Source organism: Nomascus leucogenys, chromosome 19 (genome assembly GCF_006542625.1).
Source record: "Nomascus leucogenys isolate Asia chromosome 19, Asia_NLE_v1, whole genome shotgun sequence".
Lineage (NCBI taxonomy): Eukaryota > Metazoa > Chordata > Mammalia > Primates > Hylobatidae > Nomascus > Nomascus leucogenys.
In genome coordinates this window covers 65,022,229-65,042,532 of record NC_044399.1, presented here as the reverse complement: position 1 = coordinate 65,042,532, position 20,304 = coordinate 65,022,229, and the positions used below count along the sequence as shown (strand labels likewise).

Sequence of the window (20,304 nt, the reverse complement as noted above, 5' to 3'; positions counted from 1 at the left end):
TAATTATTTAAATGGAAATTTTAAAATTAAAAAAACAGAATCCTTGACAAGAGAATCAAACAGTATTAAAAAAGAACAGGCAGGATTGAAGGCAAACCAAAGAGAACTTTCCAAAATTATGCTGAAAATTTTCAGTGATCTTTAGTCGAAAGAAACTGAAGATTGTACACAAATAAATAATTGCTGAACTTGAAAACAGATGTAGAGCCGCTACCCAGAATGAAGAGAATGAAGTGCAGAGATAAGGATGTAGGCATTCTTAAACTGAGAAACATGGGTGATAGAATGCAAAAGCTTAACATTCCATCTGGTGGGAATTCCTGAGGAAGACAATAGGGAGAAGGGGAAGTTTGTGGTTGAATTTTTCTTTTCCAGATTTAAAGAAAAACATGTCTTTAGATGTAAGGAGCACAAAATGATTTGACTGAGATCAACAAGAAAAAAATTCATCCCTGGACATATTGTAGTAAGACCACAGATTATCAACAAAAAAATAGAAAAATGTAAAATTGACCAGAGGAAAAAAAGACCATTACTATAAAATAGCAATTAAACTGATAACAAACTATGTATTCGTCAGCCACAATGAACGCCAGGAGATAATGGAGTAATATCTTCAAGTATTGAGCGAAAATATAAGAAACCTAGTATACTATGATAAAATAGGGAAGAGTAAGGATATTTTCAGGCAAAGATTTGAAGAAGATACTACCTGCATATTCTCACTGAAAGGGCTAGTTAAGGCTGTATGAAATAGATTACATCTCTTTCACAGAAATAGAAGAAAGATGAGAAGTACAAGTACCAAGGTAGGAAAAAAATTGTGTTGTAGGGGAGGAAACTTTTTTTTTTCTCTCTCTAACCATCTTAGGTTCTTTGTTTGGGCCTCGAAAGTTAGATTGACAAAAGGTAGAGTAACAGGAGAAAAGCAAATAAATTTTATTAAAATGTGTAGTACATATACATGGAAGAACTCAGGGATGAGTAGATCAAAGGATAGAACATGGGCTTATGTAGCCTTTTTTTTTTTTTTTTTTTTTTTTTGAGACAGATTCTTGCTCTGTCACCCAGGCTGGAGTGCAATGACGCAATCTCAGCTCACTGCAAACTCTGCATCCCGGGTGCAAGTGATTCTGCCTCGGCCTCCCGAGTAGCTGGGATTATAGGTGGGTGCCACCACGCCCGGCTAATTTTTGTATTTTTAGTAGAGATGGGGTTTCACCATGCTGGCCAGGCTGGTCATGAACTCCTGACCTCAAGTGATCCACCCACCTCGGCCTCCCAAAGTGCTGGGATTACGGGAGTGCTTATGTAGCATTTTAACAAAGAACGATATTTTTTAGAGAAGTGACAAGACCAAAGAGAAGGACTTTTAAGTTTCTGTGGTGGCAGAATCAGTATTTCAAGCTCCTATATTGTTTGACAGGAGGATAAAGGTATTACATTTAAATTTAATGTCCAAAAAATAAAAACAAATAAATTTAGCGTCAAATACGCATGTTAGAAAAGTAAGACTAACCACAAAAAGAATAGAAATAGGATATATAACTTTAACAAAGGATGAAAAGGAAAATAAAAAAAATACATGGAAGGGACTACAAGAGAAAAAAGTAACCAAAAAAAAAAAAAAACACATAATAATTGGAAAACAGAAAATGAGAGTGGTAGCAATCATTGCATATATCTCTGCAATCATAAGAGATGTAAATGGAATAAACTCAACTGTTCAAAGAAAATTTCAGGTTGACAGACATGAAATCCTGTTGTATGGTATTTCCAAGAGTCATGCCTGTAATATAATGACACAGCAACGTTGGAAGTAAAGATGACAGATTGAACATGCATCTGATTTTCTCTCTTTCCAAAATCCACTAAAACTACAATATGGAGATTTTTTTTTTCTTAAAAGACATAAACCCACAATGGCAGGAAAAAGCAGACAATAGCAACACAATTTTGTGAGCTGTAAAACATATGAATGACTGGGAACTAACTTGGCGAGTCCCCAAAAGCTGACTCCCAAGCCAGAAGTAGATATGCAAAGATCCCATGTAAATTACATTATGTAATGCTTACAGTGTTCAAGAAATGGCACCAGGGATCTCTGGAATAGTGGGTCTTTGGGGGTGGAGTGGGTGATTAAACTCATGAATGTGGTTGAAAGCTTTTCAGTTACCACTTGGATCACAAAACTCTGCCCCATTCACATGTCTAAGAAGCTGTCATCCCCCCACTCCCACCTGAGCAGAATTCTCTAGAGGGGATAAGAGAGCATCTCTAGAATGGGGGACTCCCGGTGTAGTGGAGTGTATGGGTCATTCAGTAAAGAAGAGGCTTGAGTGATCTAACGCGTACTGGATATGGATGCTAATACTCTGCAGCCGTCTTCTTCCACTCATGCAGCCCCCAGGCCTTTACCCTCTAAGCAGGAAATTAGAAGAGGTTTCTCTGGAGAATCAGATTAGTCCAAATGGAAGGACCTAAAGATCTGAGGATGTTGGAGGGGGTCAGTGCCTCAGTAAGTGACGCAACCAGATCTTTCTACAGATGAATTCACATACTCTGAGCTTTTTAGTCTCCACTCTTAAATATAGAGAGGCACCAAAGATCATCAGACATCTGAGGAAAGTCTCTAACCTGAAACCTGGAGACCAAAACAACTGGGTGGATACAATGCAGCTTGGAAGAAACAGAGATTGTGTAGGGGAGGAAAAAATGTTAGGAGAACAATCACTTATGTTTTCAAATAGTAGGGGAAGATAACATGTCCATGAAATGAAAAACAGGATGTTAATACAAAATATTTATGGGAAAGAAATAGCCAGAGATTAAAAGCAAGCCTGTAGAAATGAGAAAATATGATAGAAGATATGAAATTCTCAGTAGGAGGTTGGGAAGATAAATATTAAGAAATCTTCCAGATAAGCAAGAAGGCAAACACACAGACAATAGAAAAAATTAGAAAATTAGAGGACCAATCCAGGAAGTCTTATGCCTGAAAAACAGGAGTTCTTAGAAAAGGAGAGGAAGAAATAATAATAAATAATCCAACAGCATTTTCCAGATCTTGAGGACATGAGTTTCTATACTGAAAAGGCCCATTGAGCTCCCAATACAATGGGAAGAATTAAGCGTATGCCACAGAGCTCACCATCATGTATACTGGTGACAAAGAGTCTACAACCTTCTAGAGAGAAAACATGTCACATACAAAGGATCAGAAATGTGAATGCTTCCAGACTGAGCAAAAGCAGCAATGGAAGAAGGAAGATTATTAAGCAGCGCCTTTAAAATTCTGAAGGAAACCATGCTCAGCCTAGGAGTTCAATATTCTGCCCAAGTTTCAATCAACGAGAGGACAGAGGAAAATGCCGTGACATACGTGGCCTCAAAAACTGACTTCCCACCTATTCTTTCTCAGCAAGCTAAAGCAAGACAGCAAGATGTGTCCTTGGTGAGGGAGTGACCAAAAGAGAGGTAGACTCAAGATAACAGAATGTCCAACACAAGACAGAGGAAGAGAATCCCAGGGAATGGTGAAGGAAGATTGCAGGAAGACAGATGTGCCTTAGGGATAGAGGAAAACTCAATCCGCATTGAGACAGGTCCAGGAGGGATTAATTCAAGAAAATGAAATTCATTTACATGATGTATGGTTCAATATTTTTTGGTAATATTTTTATTTTAATATGTAACAGAAGAAACAAAATTAGCACACAAAACTCATAAATGTGATGTTTATCACTGCTTAGGATGAGGTTTAATTTTTTTTTAAGTAAGTTAAGCAAATTTTGGTTCAATATCTTAACAGACAAGCTAGGAAAGTGGCAGAGTACTTTGAATTCAGTTGGGTACGTAGAAAACAAGCAAGCCAAAACAAGGCAATTATTAACTCCAGGGAGAACAATTAAGTGTGCAGGGAAACCAGTAATTATAGTATACTACCCAGATTAACTCCAAATAATATGGAGTCAAAGTGTAATATAAATAATAAGCATTTATTAATATAAATAAAGGGAGGGAGGGGAAATGGAAACATAGCTAAATTCCATTGTCTGTAATGTCAATAGCTAATATTTAAATTTTTTTAATTAAGTAGTATTAGAAATATGGAATAAATACCAGAAAATCAGATATAAGACACCATTAAGCTGGGCGCAGTGGCTCACGCCTGTAATCCTAACACTTTGGGAGGCCGAGGCAGGTGGATTACCTGAGGTCCAGAGTTCAAGACTAGCCTGGCCAACATGGTGAAACCCTATCTCTACTAAAAATACAAAAAATTAGCTGGGTGCAGTGGTGCACACCTGTAATCCCAGCCACTCGGGAGGCTGAGGCAGGAGAATCGCTTGCACCCGGGAGGCGGAGTTTGTGGTGAGCCAAGAACGCGTCACTGCACTCCAGCCTGGGTGATGGAGTGAGATTTTTGTCTCAAAAAAAAAAAGCATCATTAAAGAGATGCAAAGATAAAAGCACACCTGGGCACTGACATTTGTAGCAGATAGGAAAAAGAGTGAAAATCTGCCTTCACACACCTGTGTATATGAAGTTCCGACAAATAAATTCAAATAAATAGATCCTAATACAAAAATAGCCAAGGAATATGAACAGGCACTTCATGGGAGAGGGATATTCAGTCTTACTAGCAGTCAAGGAATGTAAATTAAAACCAGAAGGAGATAATAATTTGTATCCACCAGTTTGGCAGAAATTCAGACACCTACCAGGACCAAGAGTTGGCAAGGGCATAGGGCAATGGGAACTCCCATTTGTGCTAGTGAAATTTCCAAACATGCAAAAAGAGACTGCACGAGCATATTTACTGAAGCGCTACATGTAATAGCCAAAAACTCTGGTTTGTGGCACAGCTTAACATAATGGTGGTATATTCAAAGAATGGAATTCTCCATTGCAAAATGATCTAATTCCGCATGTACCAACATGGGTAAGCTCCAAACATAATGATAGAGTAAAAAAGCAAGGCTGCCTGTAGTCCCAGCACTTTGGGAGGCCAAGGTGGGTGGATCACCTGAGGTCAGGAGTTCGAGACCAGCCTGGCCAACATGGTGAAACCCCATCTCTACTAAAAATACAAAAAATTAGCCGGGTGTGGTGGCAGCCTCCTGTAATCCCAGCTACTCAGGAGGCTGAGGCAGGAGAATGGCTTGAACCCAGGAGGCGGAGGTTGCAGTGAGCCAAGATCGTGCCACCGCGCTCCAGCCTGGGCAACAAGAGTGAAACTCCATCTCAAAAAAAAAAAAAAAAAAAAACCTCAAAAAAAATCCAAACAAAAAAAGCAAGTAGCATCAGGACATGCTCAGTGTAAAACCATGCATGTAGACTGAACTAAGCAAAGCAGCAGTATTATGTATTGTACGGGGACACACACATGTAGAGTAAAAATGTGAAAATATGAACAGGAAAGGAATATCCTCACAGTAAAAAGGCAGTTACCTCTGCTCATATGTTTGTTGACTTGTAAAAGCTTTTTTGTTTGTTTATGTGTTTTTGAGACAGGGTCTCGCTCTGTCGCCCAGGCTGGAGTGCAGTAGCACTATCTAGGCTCACTACAGCTTCTGCCTCCCAGGTACAAGTGATTCTTGTGCCTCAGCCTCCAGAGAAGCTGGGACTACAGGCATGCACCACCATACCCAGCTGAGTTTGATATTTTTAGTAGAGGCAGGGTTTCACCATGTTGCCCAGGCTGGTTTGTAAAAACTTTTTACTTGAGTTTTAGTTAAAATGGGTACCAGACAATGGGAGAACGGCCTGTATACAATTTGGGTGGAATTTAACATCTTTGAAATAGTATATTGTGTCATCTGGGAAGATGGCATGACTTTCTGCTCATTCAGGTCTTCTGTCATTTGCTCATTATTAATCAACTTTTGGAATTGTTTTTCATTGGATAATTGTCTGTATATATCCATGTACTAATTACATTTTCGTGGCTTAGGCGCCAGGGCTTTCCTTCTATCAGGACCTATTGAAATTGAGTTTTTGCTTTGTATTTGAAGATGATGGTTTTTTAGCGGGCAGATTTTAGCTATCCAGTGTTCTCCTCAGAGATAGAAGCATGTGTTTATAGGCATGTGTGTCTGTTTTCTCTCTCATGTTTCCCCACGTGTCCCCTTGTGCCCCAGGGACACAGTGAGTGGCACCTTTTGAAAGAATTGATTATTTCAGAAATGCAGAGGGCTGGAACAGGTTGGCCCAGGGGAAGCCATGGAGATCAGCCAGCTTATTAACACTGACTTGTGAAAGTTTACAAGTGAGCCAGGAGGTGAGGGGAGGGTAATGCCAGTGAAATGTTGTCTTCAGGAGTATTCACTGTTTCTTTCTGCCTTGGATTACAGGAAGATGCTGAAACTCTGTGGAGAGACAGAGGACAAGCTGGCTCAGGAGCTGATACATTTTGAGTTGCAAGTAGAGAGAGACGTGATTGAGCCCCTGTTTTTGCTGGCGGAGGTAAGCAGCAGGAGTGAGGCCAGGCCTGAGTGAGCAAGGAGGTACCGAACAGGAGCCCCTCAATCACTCTGTTTCCAGCATTCTACTTCTTTCCCTTAACCTTCTCCCCGACATTGTTTTTCATCAGGGATTCTTACCCAGCCACATGGTCAAGATTCCCAAATACGTCCTTTCAGCATTTGCTACCCCTTCTCCTACCCATTCTCTTCCCTGCAGGCATTCCTAGGAGTAAGGTGGAAAGCTGGCAGCTTACCCGCTTCCCCACCCACAACCTCGACTGCCTTCACCCCCACCCTCCACCCGTCTCAAGTCTTCAGTGCTGTAAACAGCAGCCACTCCTTACTAGGATTCTGGGGGCCCAGGCCTCCTGCAGTTTATGTTTTTTTTTTTTGAGATGGAGTCTGGCTGTGTCACCCAGGCTGGAGTGCAGTGGTACGATCATGGTTCACTGCAACCTCTGCCTCCCAGGTTCAAGTGATTCTCCTGTCTCAAGCCTCCCAAGTAGCTGGGATTACAGGCACCCACCACCATGCCCGTTTAACTATTATATTTTTAGCAGAGACGGGGTTTCACCATGTTGGCCAGGCTGGTCTCAAACTCCTGACCTCAGGCAATCCACCCGCCTTGGCCTCCCAAAGTGCTGGGATTATAGGCATGAGCCATCGTGCCCAGCTGCAGTTTACGTTTATATAGGTCCCTTGTCTTTGGACTTTAAAGGACACTCAATTAAACTATTTTATTAAAAAGCAACCTTAATGTCTATGTGAAAACTTTGCTAGCTTCAGCCAAGTGAAAGCTTCTCAAGGGAGATAGGAAATGCTTGGGGAGCTTTGAACCCTGAATCCCTCTCAGCTGTTTTTAATTCGTCATCTGTTAATAGATTGAGCATCTCAAACCTGAAACAATCCAAAATCTGAAACATTTTGAGCACCAACATGATTCTCAAAGGAAATGCTCGTTAGAGCGTTTTGGATTTCACATGTTCGGATTTGAGATGCTCAACCGGTAAATATGATGCAAATATTCCCAAATCCCCAAAACTCCCAATCCCAAATATTTCTGGTCCCAAGCATTTCAGATAAGGGACACTCCACCTGTATAAAATCTAACCAGCGCTATCCCCTAGAACTCTGTATTAGTCAGGGTTCTCCAGGGAGACAGAACCAATAGGATCTATGAAGTTGGGATTCTCCCCTATCAGGGGAAGTTGGCTCACATAATCGCAGAGGGGAAGAGGTTCCCTGATAGGCCATCTGTAAGCTGGGGAACCAGAGAAGCCGGTAGCATTGCTCAGTCCATAAACCTCAGAACCCGAAACTCAGTCCAGGAACCTCAGAAACTGATCGTGCAGCCCTGAATATGAGGTAGAAAGCCAGAGAGACCCCCATTAAATGCCAAAGAACCTGGAGTCTGATGAGGGGAAAAGGCATCTCACTACAGGGGGGAGGGAGGGAGAACACAGTGAGAGAATCCTCTTTCTCCCACCTGTGTGTTTCAGCTAATTGGATGGTGCCGCCCCATTGTGGGTGGGTCAGCCTGCTGACTCACACATTGGTCTCTTTTGGAAACACCCTTTCAGCTACACCCAGAAAAAATACGTCACCAGCCTTTGAGGCATCCATCAGTCCAGCCAAGTTGACACCTCAAATGAATGCTAGCAGACTCCCTACAATGATGGAAATATTCTCAATCAGTGCCGTTTGATAGCCACTGCCCTTAAGTGGTTTTTGAGCACTAGTGCGATTCAGGAACTCAATTTTTTAGTTTCTTTAATTTTCGTTAATTTAAATTTAGAATTTCATAGCCACGTGTAGCTAGAGGCTACTGTATTAAACTGCATTGCCCCAGACCCTGTCTGGCTTCCTTTCTGAACCACATCCAGCACCTCCACATCCCCTGACACTGTTTCTGGGACAGAGGTATGGGCCAATAATTACTTATGGACCTAAAAGTATTCAAGGAGAAAATTGTGGATGAGGTTCTTTGGAATCGACCAGCTCTTGGCTTCTCAAGTCATCTCCTCGCCTGGAGCATTCACGAGATCCCCTCTGTGCCTCAAAAGGAGGGTCCTGGCTCTGGCCAAAGCCTGAAGCAAACCAAGGAGCGAGTCCATTGTGGGTGCTGACAATCACTTGGCTCAAGCAAGATACCCAGTGGCCCTCCAGCTTAGCTTCGGGGCTGGGTGGTGACTCAGGTTGCCTGGGGGCAGTTACACTTCTGCTTCCTATTGGAAGTTGTTACACGTAGAACATTACTCATCCCTGCTTGGGAGAGTGAATAGAAAGCACTTCAGAGAACATTGGATTCTCCTCGAATTTTTTCCTTATATAAAAACCGCAGCCCGAGATGATTTTAGTTCAATTTTCGGCCAATTTTCGTTTTGCATTCTCACATCCTGCCCTACTTTTGCTGGGCCCGGAACCAAAATCCTGCACTGGGATGTTCAGTGAAGCCATTTTTAGAATGAAAAAATATAAAAAGAGCATCTACATACAACCAAAATGGAAGAACTCGTAGCCGAGAAAAGCCATGATGGCAATGTTTATTCATTATTGACTGGAAAAGTCTTACTTTATTTCTATAAATACAAACATTTGCTTCCTTTCTTTTTATAAATATAGAATCTGTATCCTAGATGCAGCCATTGCCTCTCCATGCTCTTCGTCTTTCAGCTGTCCGTTTTGCCTCAGGTCTGTGGCAGACATGACTGCGTGGCTGTCTTCATTTCACTTTTGGCCCTTCCGGAAGTAAAGAGGGATGTGGTTGAGCCCTGTTTTTTTTTTTTTTGGCAGGGCGGGGGCGGGCAAGGTGAGGGCAGGAAAGCGGCCAGGCCTGCGTGAGCAGAGAAGCACAGGACCTGTGAGATGGTCTGGGTTGATGGAGAGCCTGGCTGGTGTCCAGCAAAGATGGAGCAGAGTTTAGCTCAGGAAAGGGCATCATTAATTTCATCTAATGTTGGTCAAAGGGTACAAGGTCTCCCTTATGCAAGATGAGTAAATTCTGGAGACCTGATGTGTAGCACTGTGTGGTGATAGTTAATGATACTGTATTGTAGACTTGAAATTTGCTTAGAGGATAGATCTCAAGTGTACTCACCATCAAAAAAAGAAAATAGAAACTATGGGATGGGATGGATATGTTAATTAGCCTGAGTGTAGTAATGATTTCACAATGTGTGCATATGAAAACATTAAACCATACACCTAAAATATATACAATTCCTATTAGACCTCAATAACACAAAAGGGCAAAAAGGATTTCATCTGAAAATAAGGATTGCGAGACCGCTAGTAAACTTGTTGGGCGACTTCCAATAGTTCTTTAAGAATTGTTCTAAGGAATAGTTCTTTTTTTTTTTTTTGAGACGAAGTCTCACTCTGTCACCCAGGCTGGAGTGGAGTGGTGTGATCTCAGCTGAGTGCACCCTCCACCTCCTGGGTTCAAGTGATTATCCTGCCTCAGACTCCCGAGTAGCTGGAATTACAGGCACCTTCCACCACACCCAGTTAATTTTTGTATTTTTAGTAGAGACGGAGTTTCGCCATTTTGGCCAGGCTGGTCTCAAACTCCGGACCTCAGGTGATCCACCTGCCTTGGCCTCCCAAAGTGCTGGGATTACAGGCATGAGCCACCGCGCCTGGCCAGGAATGGTTCTTAAAGAATTTATCTTGAGCTTCAGTTTGATTGTATCTTTTATGTCGTGTAACCACAGGTGGAAATCCCAAATATTCAAAAGCAGAGGAAACACTTAGCCAAGTTGGTGCTGGACATGGATTCCTCACGAACCAGGTAGAATCTCTTTACTTTCTTTTTTGCTTCTTTGAAGGGACAGTGGATCATATTTTGGGAGGGTGGGTTTTAAGTAGGCAAGTGTGTTTTCATTCACCAAGTTTTTCTTGACACCTAATGTGTGCCAGGCACTGGAGGTAGTCACAGTGAACTCGAGACACTGGGTCCCTGTTCTCATGAAGGCTGCAGTTGAGTTTTGGAGGTAGACACTAGGCAAGTGAAGAAACAAGACAGTTCTAGAAAGCTATGTCATATAAAAAATGTGGCCGAGTGCAGTGGCTCACGCCTGTAATCCCAGCACTTTGGGAGGCCAAGGCGGGCGGATCACAAGGTCAAGAGATCAAGACCATCCTGGCTAACACGGTGAAATCCCGTCTCTACTAAAAATATAAAAAAATTAGCTGGGCATGGTGGCGGGTGCCTGTAGTCCGAGCTACTTGGGAGGCTGAGGCAGGAGAATGGCGTGAACCTGGGAGGCGGAGCTTGCAGTCAGCCAAGATCATGGCACTGCACTCCAGCCTGGGCAACAGAGCGAGACTCCATCTCAAAAAAAAAAAAAAAAAAAAAAAAACAGTAACACAGGGTAGTTTTGGAAGGCGATGATGGAGAAAGGGAGCAACAGCATTAAGGATAAAAGAGAAAAAGCTTTTTTGAGGTGGATCACTTTGGTCTTAGACTTAGATGATGAGAAGGTGGCAGCCTTACAGAGATCTGGTGCGAAGCATCTATGGCAGAGGGCACAGCAAATGCAAAGACCTGTTCAAGGCACAGAGGGAAGGTCGGCGTGGCTGGGGCAGAAGGAGCAAAGGGGAGAGAAGTAGGAGATGAGAGCCAGGAGGTAGGATGTTTGCTATGTCCTGTCTGTAACAGGAAATTTCACATTCTGGAGACTCACTCACCTTTTCCTGAAGCTGATGGTGTAGGTATCTCCTTTCTGTAGCCTTTCTCTTAACTTGAGTCCTTTCAGAGAGCAGTCAAGTACCTGTAGTGCTGTTCTTCCACACCCATCTTCCAGAGTCCACCAGAAAATTCCTGTAGTAGCAGGCGGGTGCCAAAGGCCCTGAGATGTCATTGCCTGTGGCTGTCAGAGCAGGATTGTGCACATATGTCCTTTTATTTTCTACAGTGGGATATGTGTATATAAGTTGAAAAGGCAGGTGCATGAGTATTAATATGGAAAAAACTGTTTGGTTCTACCTTAGGTTTTTCATAGACCAACTTTATTTTTTTATTGAATGTATTATTTATTTATTTATTTATTTCTGAGATGAAGATTTGCTCTTGTCACCCAGGCTGGAGTGCAATGGCGTGGTCTCCGCTCACTGCAACCTCCGCCTCCCATGTTCACGTGGTTCTCCTGCCTCAGCCTCCCGAGTAGCTGGGATTACAGGCACCTACCACCACGCTCAGCTAATTTTTGTATTTTTAGTATAGACAGGGTTCCGCCACATTGGCCAGGCTGGTCACGAACTCCTGACCTCAAGTCATCTGCCCACCTCAGCCTCCTAAAGTGCTGGGAATTTTTTATTATTTTTAAAAATTTTGAGACAGGATCTCACTCTGTAACTCAGGCTGGAGTGCAGCGAACGTGATCATAGCTCACTGCAATCTTCAACTCATGGGCTCAAGCAATCCTTCTGCCTCAGGTCTCCCAAGTAGCCGGGACTACAGGCATGTGCCACTACACCTGGCTATTTTTTTTATTTTTTGTAGAGACAGGGTCTCACTGTGTTGCCCAGGCTAGTTTCAGACTCCAGTGTAGGCCAATTTTAATCATCTTCACAGCTTGTTTTCATTTTCTTGAAATAAAGAAACAATGTATTTGGGCACAGAGATGTAGCATACAGAGTTCAGAAAGTCAGATTTTAAGGTTTAGATTTCAACTATTTTCTAGATATGTGACCTTGGTCAAGTCACTTAATCTCCCAGAATATCAGTTTCTTCACCTGGACACAAGGAGTAACATTCGTGGGTGGCTGTTTTGAGTATTAATATCACTTCCCAAGTGCTTTATAAAAAGAAGCTGATACTGTAAGTAATTGTTGCACAGGAATTCTGCATCAGGAAGAATAAAAGGTACAGAGCAGTCCCCCAAGACTAGACATAAAACAGGTTAAATCAGCAAAGAAACAAGGGTTTCTTTGGTTAACTTAGTTGTCCCCAAACCCTCCATCCACCTGAATGATTTTTGCCATCTGTGTCGATACATCTCTTAAGAGAGTTGATTACTTTTTCAAAATTAATATATTTTAAAAAGAAATCCTTTCATGCTACCGTAAATTGGAAAGTAGTATCCTTTGCTACAAATACCAGGTATGCATAAAAGTGAACAGATAAAAGCGAAGCCAATGTTACTAAATTTTAGAGCCTGTTGACTATGGAAGAATGTCATCCTGAAGCTCATCTCCCTTTGTTAAAAAAGAAGAAGGGGAGGCGTTGGGTGGTTTTAAAATTATTCTGATGCAAATATGAGACTAACCTCTTTAGCGTGCTTGGAGGAATAGAGAGCAGAATGAGTGGGAAGTACTGATTTGCTATTACCTCTATGACCTTATGTCACGTAAAATTGCATCCCATAATATGAGTGTTCAAGTCCCCTATTTTGGGAGTCATGTAAGATGGTTGAAGAAATGCAGATTGCCCCATTGTTTTCATGAGGTGGACACCATGCTCCTGGGCGGAGTGACATCCTTCTCTGAAACCTGGGGCTTAGCTCTGAAGTCTTTTCTTTGCGTCTACAAAGAAAACCCACATTTCTACCACAGAGCCTCTTGTTAGCGGGCTGAATGCTAATATCAAAGCATGTCATTACCATACTTATTTTTGTTTTGTCTTCTTATGAGAAGGAGAGTTATTCCTGGTCACACTGATGGTCCGTTCTCCTGCCTCAGCCTCCCGAGTAGCTGGGATTACAGGCACCTGCCACCACACTCAGCTAATTTTTGTATTTTTAGTATAGACGGGGTTTCGCCATGTTGGCCAGGCTGGTCACGAACTCCTCTAGCAGGAACACTAGACAAAGTCTAGAGTTACGTTTTCAGTGGTGACACCAAGTAGTCTATAGGTTCTGCAAATGTACACACCACTTGGTGTCATTAGGGACCTCTCCCCTGTGATTTCACAAATGTTTTTATATCTTCAGCTTATCATCTCCTGTATACTAAAATCTAGTAAGGAAATTCTACCCCACCCCCATGCAAATTTCTGTTTTATAAACTTCAACTTGGACCCTTTATAACCTTTGTTGTTTTAGACTAAAAAAGTCTTGTTTGCATTGTTTTCATATAAACTTGATCCATCTCCTTTATCAAATCGGTGATTTTTCATAGCCCACTTTGTGCAGTTGTGAGTTTAGGGATAGGGAATTGCTTTGGGGGATTGTTTGTGTTTTCGTTTTTTTTGAGACAGAGTTTTGCTCTTGTTGCCCAGGCTAGAGTGCAATGACGCAATCTCAGCTCACTGCAACCTCCGCCTCCCAGGTTCAAGCAATTCTCCTGCCTCAGCCTCCCGAGTAGCTGGGATTATGGGTGCCACCACGCCCAGCTAATTTTTGTATTTTTAGTAATTTTAGTAGAGATGGGGTTTTGCCATGTTGGCCAGGCTGGTCTTGAACTCCTGACCTCAGGTAGATCCGTCTGCCTCAGCCTCCCAAAGTCCTGGGATTACAGGCGTGAGCCACTGCACCCGGCCGATTTGGGGGATTGTTGACAGTACAGTCCCCTTGAAAACTCAGTTGATTTCCCCTTCAGGTCTCAGCTTTGGTAACCGTGGCGGGAGATCTAACTCAAGGCCTCAAGTTATAGATTCCCCATCAGTATGAGTTATAGGCTACAGGATGAAAAGGGAATTTTTAGCAAAGGTATACTCTTTGTTTCCACTTTACTCTCAGACTGGCCATTTCTAGCCCGACTCTACCTGTCTTGTAGGACCTTGCCGAAAGTCGTAAGAAGCCAACCCAACACATCTTCCTGCCATTTTCCCTAACTCCTCACTCTTAGCCAATATGAGGGCTGCATCCCAAGATATAGCAGTGAGAGCAAGACCAAATGCTGTGCTATTGAACAGCAGGGATCACCAGCTCCTTTTCTGGAACAGCTGGGTTCTGAATGCTCCCCCCCACCCCCCGCATTTCTCCATAAAGCCAATGGCACAGGTTAGTTTTTCTTCCTCGCGGCATCCTACTTCTGATTTATTTCATATTGTTCTGTCCTTCATGAAGTACGCTCTGCAGCACTGCAACAGTGAATTCCACATAGAGACATTCTGCCTTTCAAGACAGGAAGTAGTTTTGTATATATTATCAGCACATCTTGAACAATAGTCCCATGACTGGATCTTTAATTTCTGCCACAATTCTGATGGATACTGTCAAATCCAACTAATTTCTCTCGTGTTTAATTAGATCCCAATAAGATGTGTATATTTGTCACTATTGAAGTAAATCTGGCTTGTCTGCTTCGAAAGCCAATGATACAGACCTCAATATTCTCAGAGAAACTGATGCTTACAGGACACTTTATGCTGAATTAAAGGTTGTGAATTGAATGATAGGCAAATTTCTTTTTTTTGTGTGATAGGTTTGGTTTAGCAGTGCTTAAAGAAGGAGCCTAATTTTTATCCAAAGTCAGCCTGACTTTTTTCTGGTCATGTAGCTCAAGGTTAACCCTCCTGAGTCCAGGACACATACACATTCCATTTCTGCCGAACCAGCTGCCTCTTGGTCCTATGGACTGAATGGTATCTCTCCAAAATTTGTATATTGAAGCCCTAACCCCCAATGCGACTGTATCTGCAGATAGGTTCTTTAGGAGAACCTTATTAAGGTTAAACGAGGTCATAAGAATGGGCCCCTATTTCACTAGGATTGGTGGCCTTGTAGAGAGAAAGAGTGATCTCTCTCTACACACACTCAGAGGAAAGCTGTGTGAGGACAGAAACAGCAGCCATCTGCAAGTCACAGATAGAGGTCTCCAGCCTCTGTGTTGATCTTGGATGTCCAGCCTCCAGAATCGTGAGAAAATAAACCTCTGTTGTTTAAGCCACCCAGTCTGTGGTACTTTGTTTTGGAAGCTCTACCTTCTTTGGAAGCAAGTAAACTAGTGTAAGTTAAGACAGGAGGGTTTTGGAGGGGAAACTGTGCAGGCTATGGAGTTAAGAAGTGGAATTCTGGAGGCGGGGCAGTGTGAAGTCTCGTTAGAACTGGCAGCAGAATCTCGATGGCCGTCAAAACTCATTCCTCATCTCTCACCCCTCCCCATACAGGTGTCTTTTTCTCACATCTGATTTTTCAAGGTCACTGGATGTCGCATGGGCTCATGTCTCCCCACTATGAGCCCTCTTCCTTTTGCCCCAATTCCGAAAATGCCAAAGAGGGGCTCCATTTGTCTGGACTTTGCTCATATGCCCACTTCCATGACTCTTCAGTTGGGTCAATGTGAGGAAGGATGGCACAGGCTTGACTTGGATCAGAGGCCCTCACCTGGACCACTCACTGCCTGGATCATGCAGAACCTGGCAGTCCCCTTTTCAACCACACATTAGCGCAGAGTGGAAGCAGGAACTTAAAAAGTGGGGGATGCCCATGGCAGAGGAAGGGGCAAGACTAGACAGAAGGAACAGTGAATGCCCCACTGAAGACACTCTCCTGTCTGCCTTTTAAAATTCTTCTTCTGGACATTCTGTTGTCCTGAACTGACCTGCATTTGCCTTCTTTACGTATTGCTGGTACCTGAAATTTTAAACCCTTATTCCTCACCCTTCTCTCTCATCTCTCCCAAGGCTTCATTACAGCTGTGTCCCATCTTCATCTCCCCCAGATCACATAGTCACAGTCGTCTTTCCCGAGAAGGATGGTGGCACATCAGCTACTTTAGTGAGAAGAAATGATCCTTCTGCTCTTCAACTTTCAAAGCTCAAAGTTTCCTTGGACAATGTCTAATGTCCCTGTTTCTCCTCTGACAGAGCAGTACAGCTCTTGAGCTTATGTGTGGAACAGAGGTCTGAAAAGACTACCAAACCTTGAAATTCATAATTCCTGTCACTTTTCCCAAAATGACTATCTGTACGAAATTTTCCCAACATGACTATCTGTACAGAATTCATGTCACCTTTTCCAACATGAGTATCAGTACAAAACTTGTCTGTTCACATGACAAGAGTTTACGTTGGTATTTTGTTTGCTATTTATGTTCCACAAAGAGAACATATTTTGGACATCTTGTCACTGTTTTAAAATATCAAAATAGACCAGGCACGGTGGCTCATGCCTGTAATCCCAGCACTTTGGGAGGCAAATGAGGGTGGATGGCCTGAGGTCAGGAGTTCAAGACGAACCTGACCAACATGGTGAAACCCCGTCTCTACTAAAAATGACAAAAATTAGCTGGGCATGGTGGCATGTGCCTGTGATCCCAGCTACTCGGGAGGCTGAGGCAGAAAAATCGCTTGAACCCAGGAGGTGGAGTTTGCAGTGAGCCAAGATTGCACCACTGCATTCCAGCCTGGGTGACAGAGCAAGACTTGATATGAGAAAAAAAAAAATTATGTATATATATAACTCACATACTGTAAATTGTAAATAAAAGTTCTTATAAAAAGGGGAAAGGTGTATGTTTTTAAAGTATCAAGATATTGACTACAGGATAAAATCTGGAGGAAAAAATAGATGAGAATAAAAAGAAAAGAAAGAACTTGGGAAAATGTCTTCATTTTAATATACATATATTTAGTATGATTCTGTTTTTTAAAAAATTTAATCCTGAGTTACAAAGCCATAAAAATCTACTTAATGTTTGTAGTCACTTTATATACATTTTTAACACTTACATATTTGTCAGTTATTTTTTCTTCAGGTAGCGTGAGTCAGATGGTGGTTATAACTGAATTCCATAATCTACCATTGTGTTATAGTTATTGTCTGAGATATAAATTACAGCCATGGCATCTCATATTTTATTTTCCAAAACTCCACAACAATTTAATACTTTATTCGAAATGATTCAACTGGGAGAGTATTAATCAAATATATCACTTGTATAAGGTAAACCTTTATAAGAAAAAATTACCCAGGAATTCTTACTAATCTTGATCTGTTATTTTTTTTCAACTTAGATGTTGAAGCATCTTTCAGTAGAATATTTCCTTTCTAGTTTGCCCTGAATTCTTATCTTGGAATCAGGAATCTTTCAGAGAACATGTGTTCATCTCTGGAGCTTCAAGCCAGCTTGATGTCTCAAAACCTTTTTAAAGTAATTTTCCCGTGATTGCATTCTTTAAGTGACAGAGAATCCTCATTTTTGCTCCTTTTTGCTAACAGCAAAGAGACTTTTAGTTTCCATTTCTTATAAAGCCTTGCATTCTTCTGTTTTTCCTGCAGATAGCAAAAGAGAAAAGAATAGTGGAGAAAATACTAAATGATTAGATTCTTGACTCTTGACATGAGAATGATGTTCCACTTTCTGTCCTCGCATCAGAGGCTGCAGACTGATGGTCTGAGATCCAGATAGAGCCCTCAGAGCTCTCTTGTTTGGGCTGTACGCTGTTGGCCTGCATGGTTTTTAAAAGAAATTATTTGTTGCCACATTTCACTTGGGAGAGTTCACATGACAATTTCCTCCTTCTCTAGTCAGTTGAAACATCTGGCAACCCACGGCCCAGCTTCCTGCCCACCTCAGCCCCATCAGCTGGGGCTCAAGAACAGCTACTCTCTCTTAGACAAGGCAGGATCCCTCCTACCAAGTTCCCAGCTCCCCCTGCTCCCTCCTGACTTCCCAAGACTGAAGCCAGCCTTGGCTGCTGTTTGTCCTCTTTATTACAGGATTGTTTTTCTTAGAGCTGAGAAATAGTTTTATATTTCCTGTCCCCATTACAAGTAGGAAATAGAGGATCGTGCAGACTAATTTTTAAGATAATGGCCCATTTGATTTATTTTATTTTTTTTTAACTTGCTGGCCTCTATAACCCGTTGAGTTTACAGACTCAGGAGAGGAACCCACTGCTGAGACCTAATTCAGCTACTACTATCTAGCATAATTGGAACCGTCTTTCCAATTATGCCTACTTTTGGTAATTCCCTGCTGATAACACAGCAGCCAGAAATATTTGTATTTCCCCCTAAAGTTTTCTGAGTGGCTTCGTTAGAAGGCCAAATGTTTAAGAAAGCATTCATGAGGAATCTAAATGTTGCCATAAAAATTGTTTTGGGCTTACCAGTGGAGATTTTTGCTATCAGATTTGTTTTTAATCTTACCAGCATGTCTTCTCACTTAGCATGCCTCACTGGCTTCAGCCAAGAAGGTGAAGATTTCCATACTCAAATTCCCACAGGATAGGCAGGGGACTTAAACCAATGATAGAGACTGTGCTTAAAGGGCAGTGATAGTTATTTTGAAATATATAATATGCAATATATTACTATAATCGCCCTGATTAAACTTCAGATGTCTCACCACAGAAAATCATGAGTAAGTGAGGTGATGGATATGTTAACTAGCTTGATTTAATCATTCCATACTGTGTGTGTGCGTACATGTGTACATATATCCCAACACATCACATTGTACCCATAAACGTATATGATTATGATTTATCCATTAAAAATCACGTTAACTTTTTTAAAAAGACAGCAATAGTGATTGTCATTTGGCTTTAGTGTTTGGAAGACAGTAGAGAAAATGGTGACAAACCGGGGGATGCTTGTCCTATCTGAAGGGGCAGCTGATTCTCAGCTTCAGTCAGCAGTTGACGCATGGAAATGTGGGCCCACTGTCTCCTTGCCTAGTCCTTGGTGCCTTTTCATGACCTCCCTTTTCAAGTGAGGGTATGTAGCTCCCTGGGTGATATTTGTAACCAGCTGTTCTCTCAGTGCTCCCATGGGATCCCCAGGGCTCTACCTGTCTCACATCTCTTTTTCTCCTATTTTCCATCAGGTGGCAGCAGACTTCCAAGTCTTCAGGTTTGTCCAGCAGCTTACAGCCTGCGGGTGCCAAGGCTGATGCCCTCAGGGAAGAAATGGAAGAGGCTGCCAACAGAGTGGAGATTTGCAGGGTACCTGCCCTCTTTGCTCCTCTCTACTGGGACAGGCTGGGGAGCCCTCAGGGATTCCCTTTTTGTTCACTGGAGTTCTCTTAAAATTCTGTCAGTGAGCCTCTAGTTGAACTGAATGTCCCCAAGCCCGCCGGCTAGCATCTCCAAGGAGTCCAGGATGAACCCGAGGAGTTGGGGCTTTGATGGTGACCTAGACAGGGAGGCAGCATTCAGTTATCATTGGTGGGCGTGCATGCTAGGCAAAGAGAAATGACCTTTATTTTTGTGTGACGCTTTTGTAAATCATCGAGTCCCAAAGAATAAATTCTAGGTGACACAGGACAGTTGAGAATTTGACCATAGATGAGCCTTGACTCACTGTTGATACTTAATTATTTCCTTTTTGGCTGCCTTTTGATATTTCCTGAGTCACTTTATCCATCCTGTGCCTCCTGGAAGACACTTATCTATGCAGTTGAAATGCTAGCCATGAAGAGAGTCACAGAAAAGAAAACTTCCCACTTGTTAAAAGAGAGGACATCATTCTGAAAACTGCTACTCTGTACTCGTGTAACGATGTCCTCTGTTATGCCCATTCAGATGTTTCCCATCTCCTTTTCTTGCAAATATTTTATAGGACTTAATTAGCAATAGACCATTCGTGATGCTCTGTGTATATGTACATCTCTTTACCTGCATGTATGTCAGCTTGGGTTTCTAAGGAAACCAAAACTGTATTTAGACCCAAGGAACAAAAACATCACATTTCTGTAACTGTTCTGGGAACCTGTCCTAACCATATCCAGTTTTGAAGGAGAATAACCAGTTTGCCTGTGGACATCTCTGTTCTTCATGGCTCTGTCTAGTCTTAGCTTGTCCATAGGCTTTTTCTCTTACAGCCACCCTGTGCAAGTGGCTTTGACCTTGCATTCAGGTGACATTCAGAATCAGGGAGAATTTCTCTCTAGAATTAGAAACATTGAAAGATTTTTAAAGAATTCATTATCTCCCAGCCTACAGTAC

The 20,304-nt window shown here is 42.2% G+C and overlaps 1 protein-coding gene across 7 annotated transcripts in view; it reads left to right on the top strand.

Annotated features, from left to right (window-relative positions):
• The window catches only part of ARHGAP44 (Rho GTPase activating protein 44), a 203,878-nt gene that overhangs the window by 121,044 nt on the left and 62,530 nt on the right, over positions 1–20,304 (top strand). For 6 of the 7 annotated variants that reach the window (XM_030800196.1, XM_030800198.1, XM_030800195.1 and 3 more), the window contains exons 5-7: positions 6,357–6,468; positions 10,181–10,257; positions 19,185–19,302. In XM_030800196.1, the coding sequence (XP_030656056.1) occupies positions 6,357–6,468; positions 10,181–10,257; positions 19,185–19,302 (307 nt within the window). The remainder of the gene's footprint in view (positions 1–6,356; positions 6,469–10,180; positions 10,258–19,184; positions 19,303–20,304) is intronic. The other variant, XM_030800201.1, reaches the window with a different exon arrangement.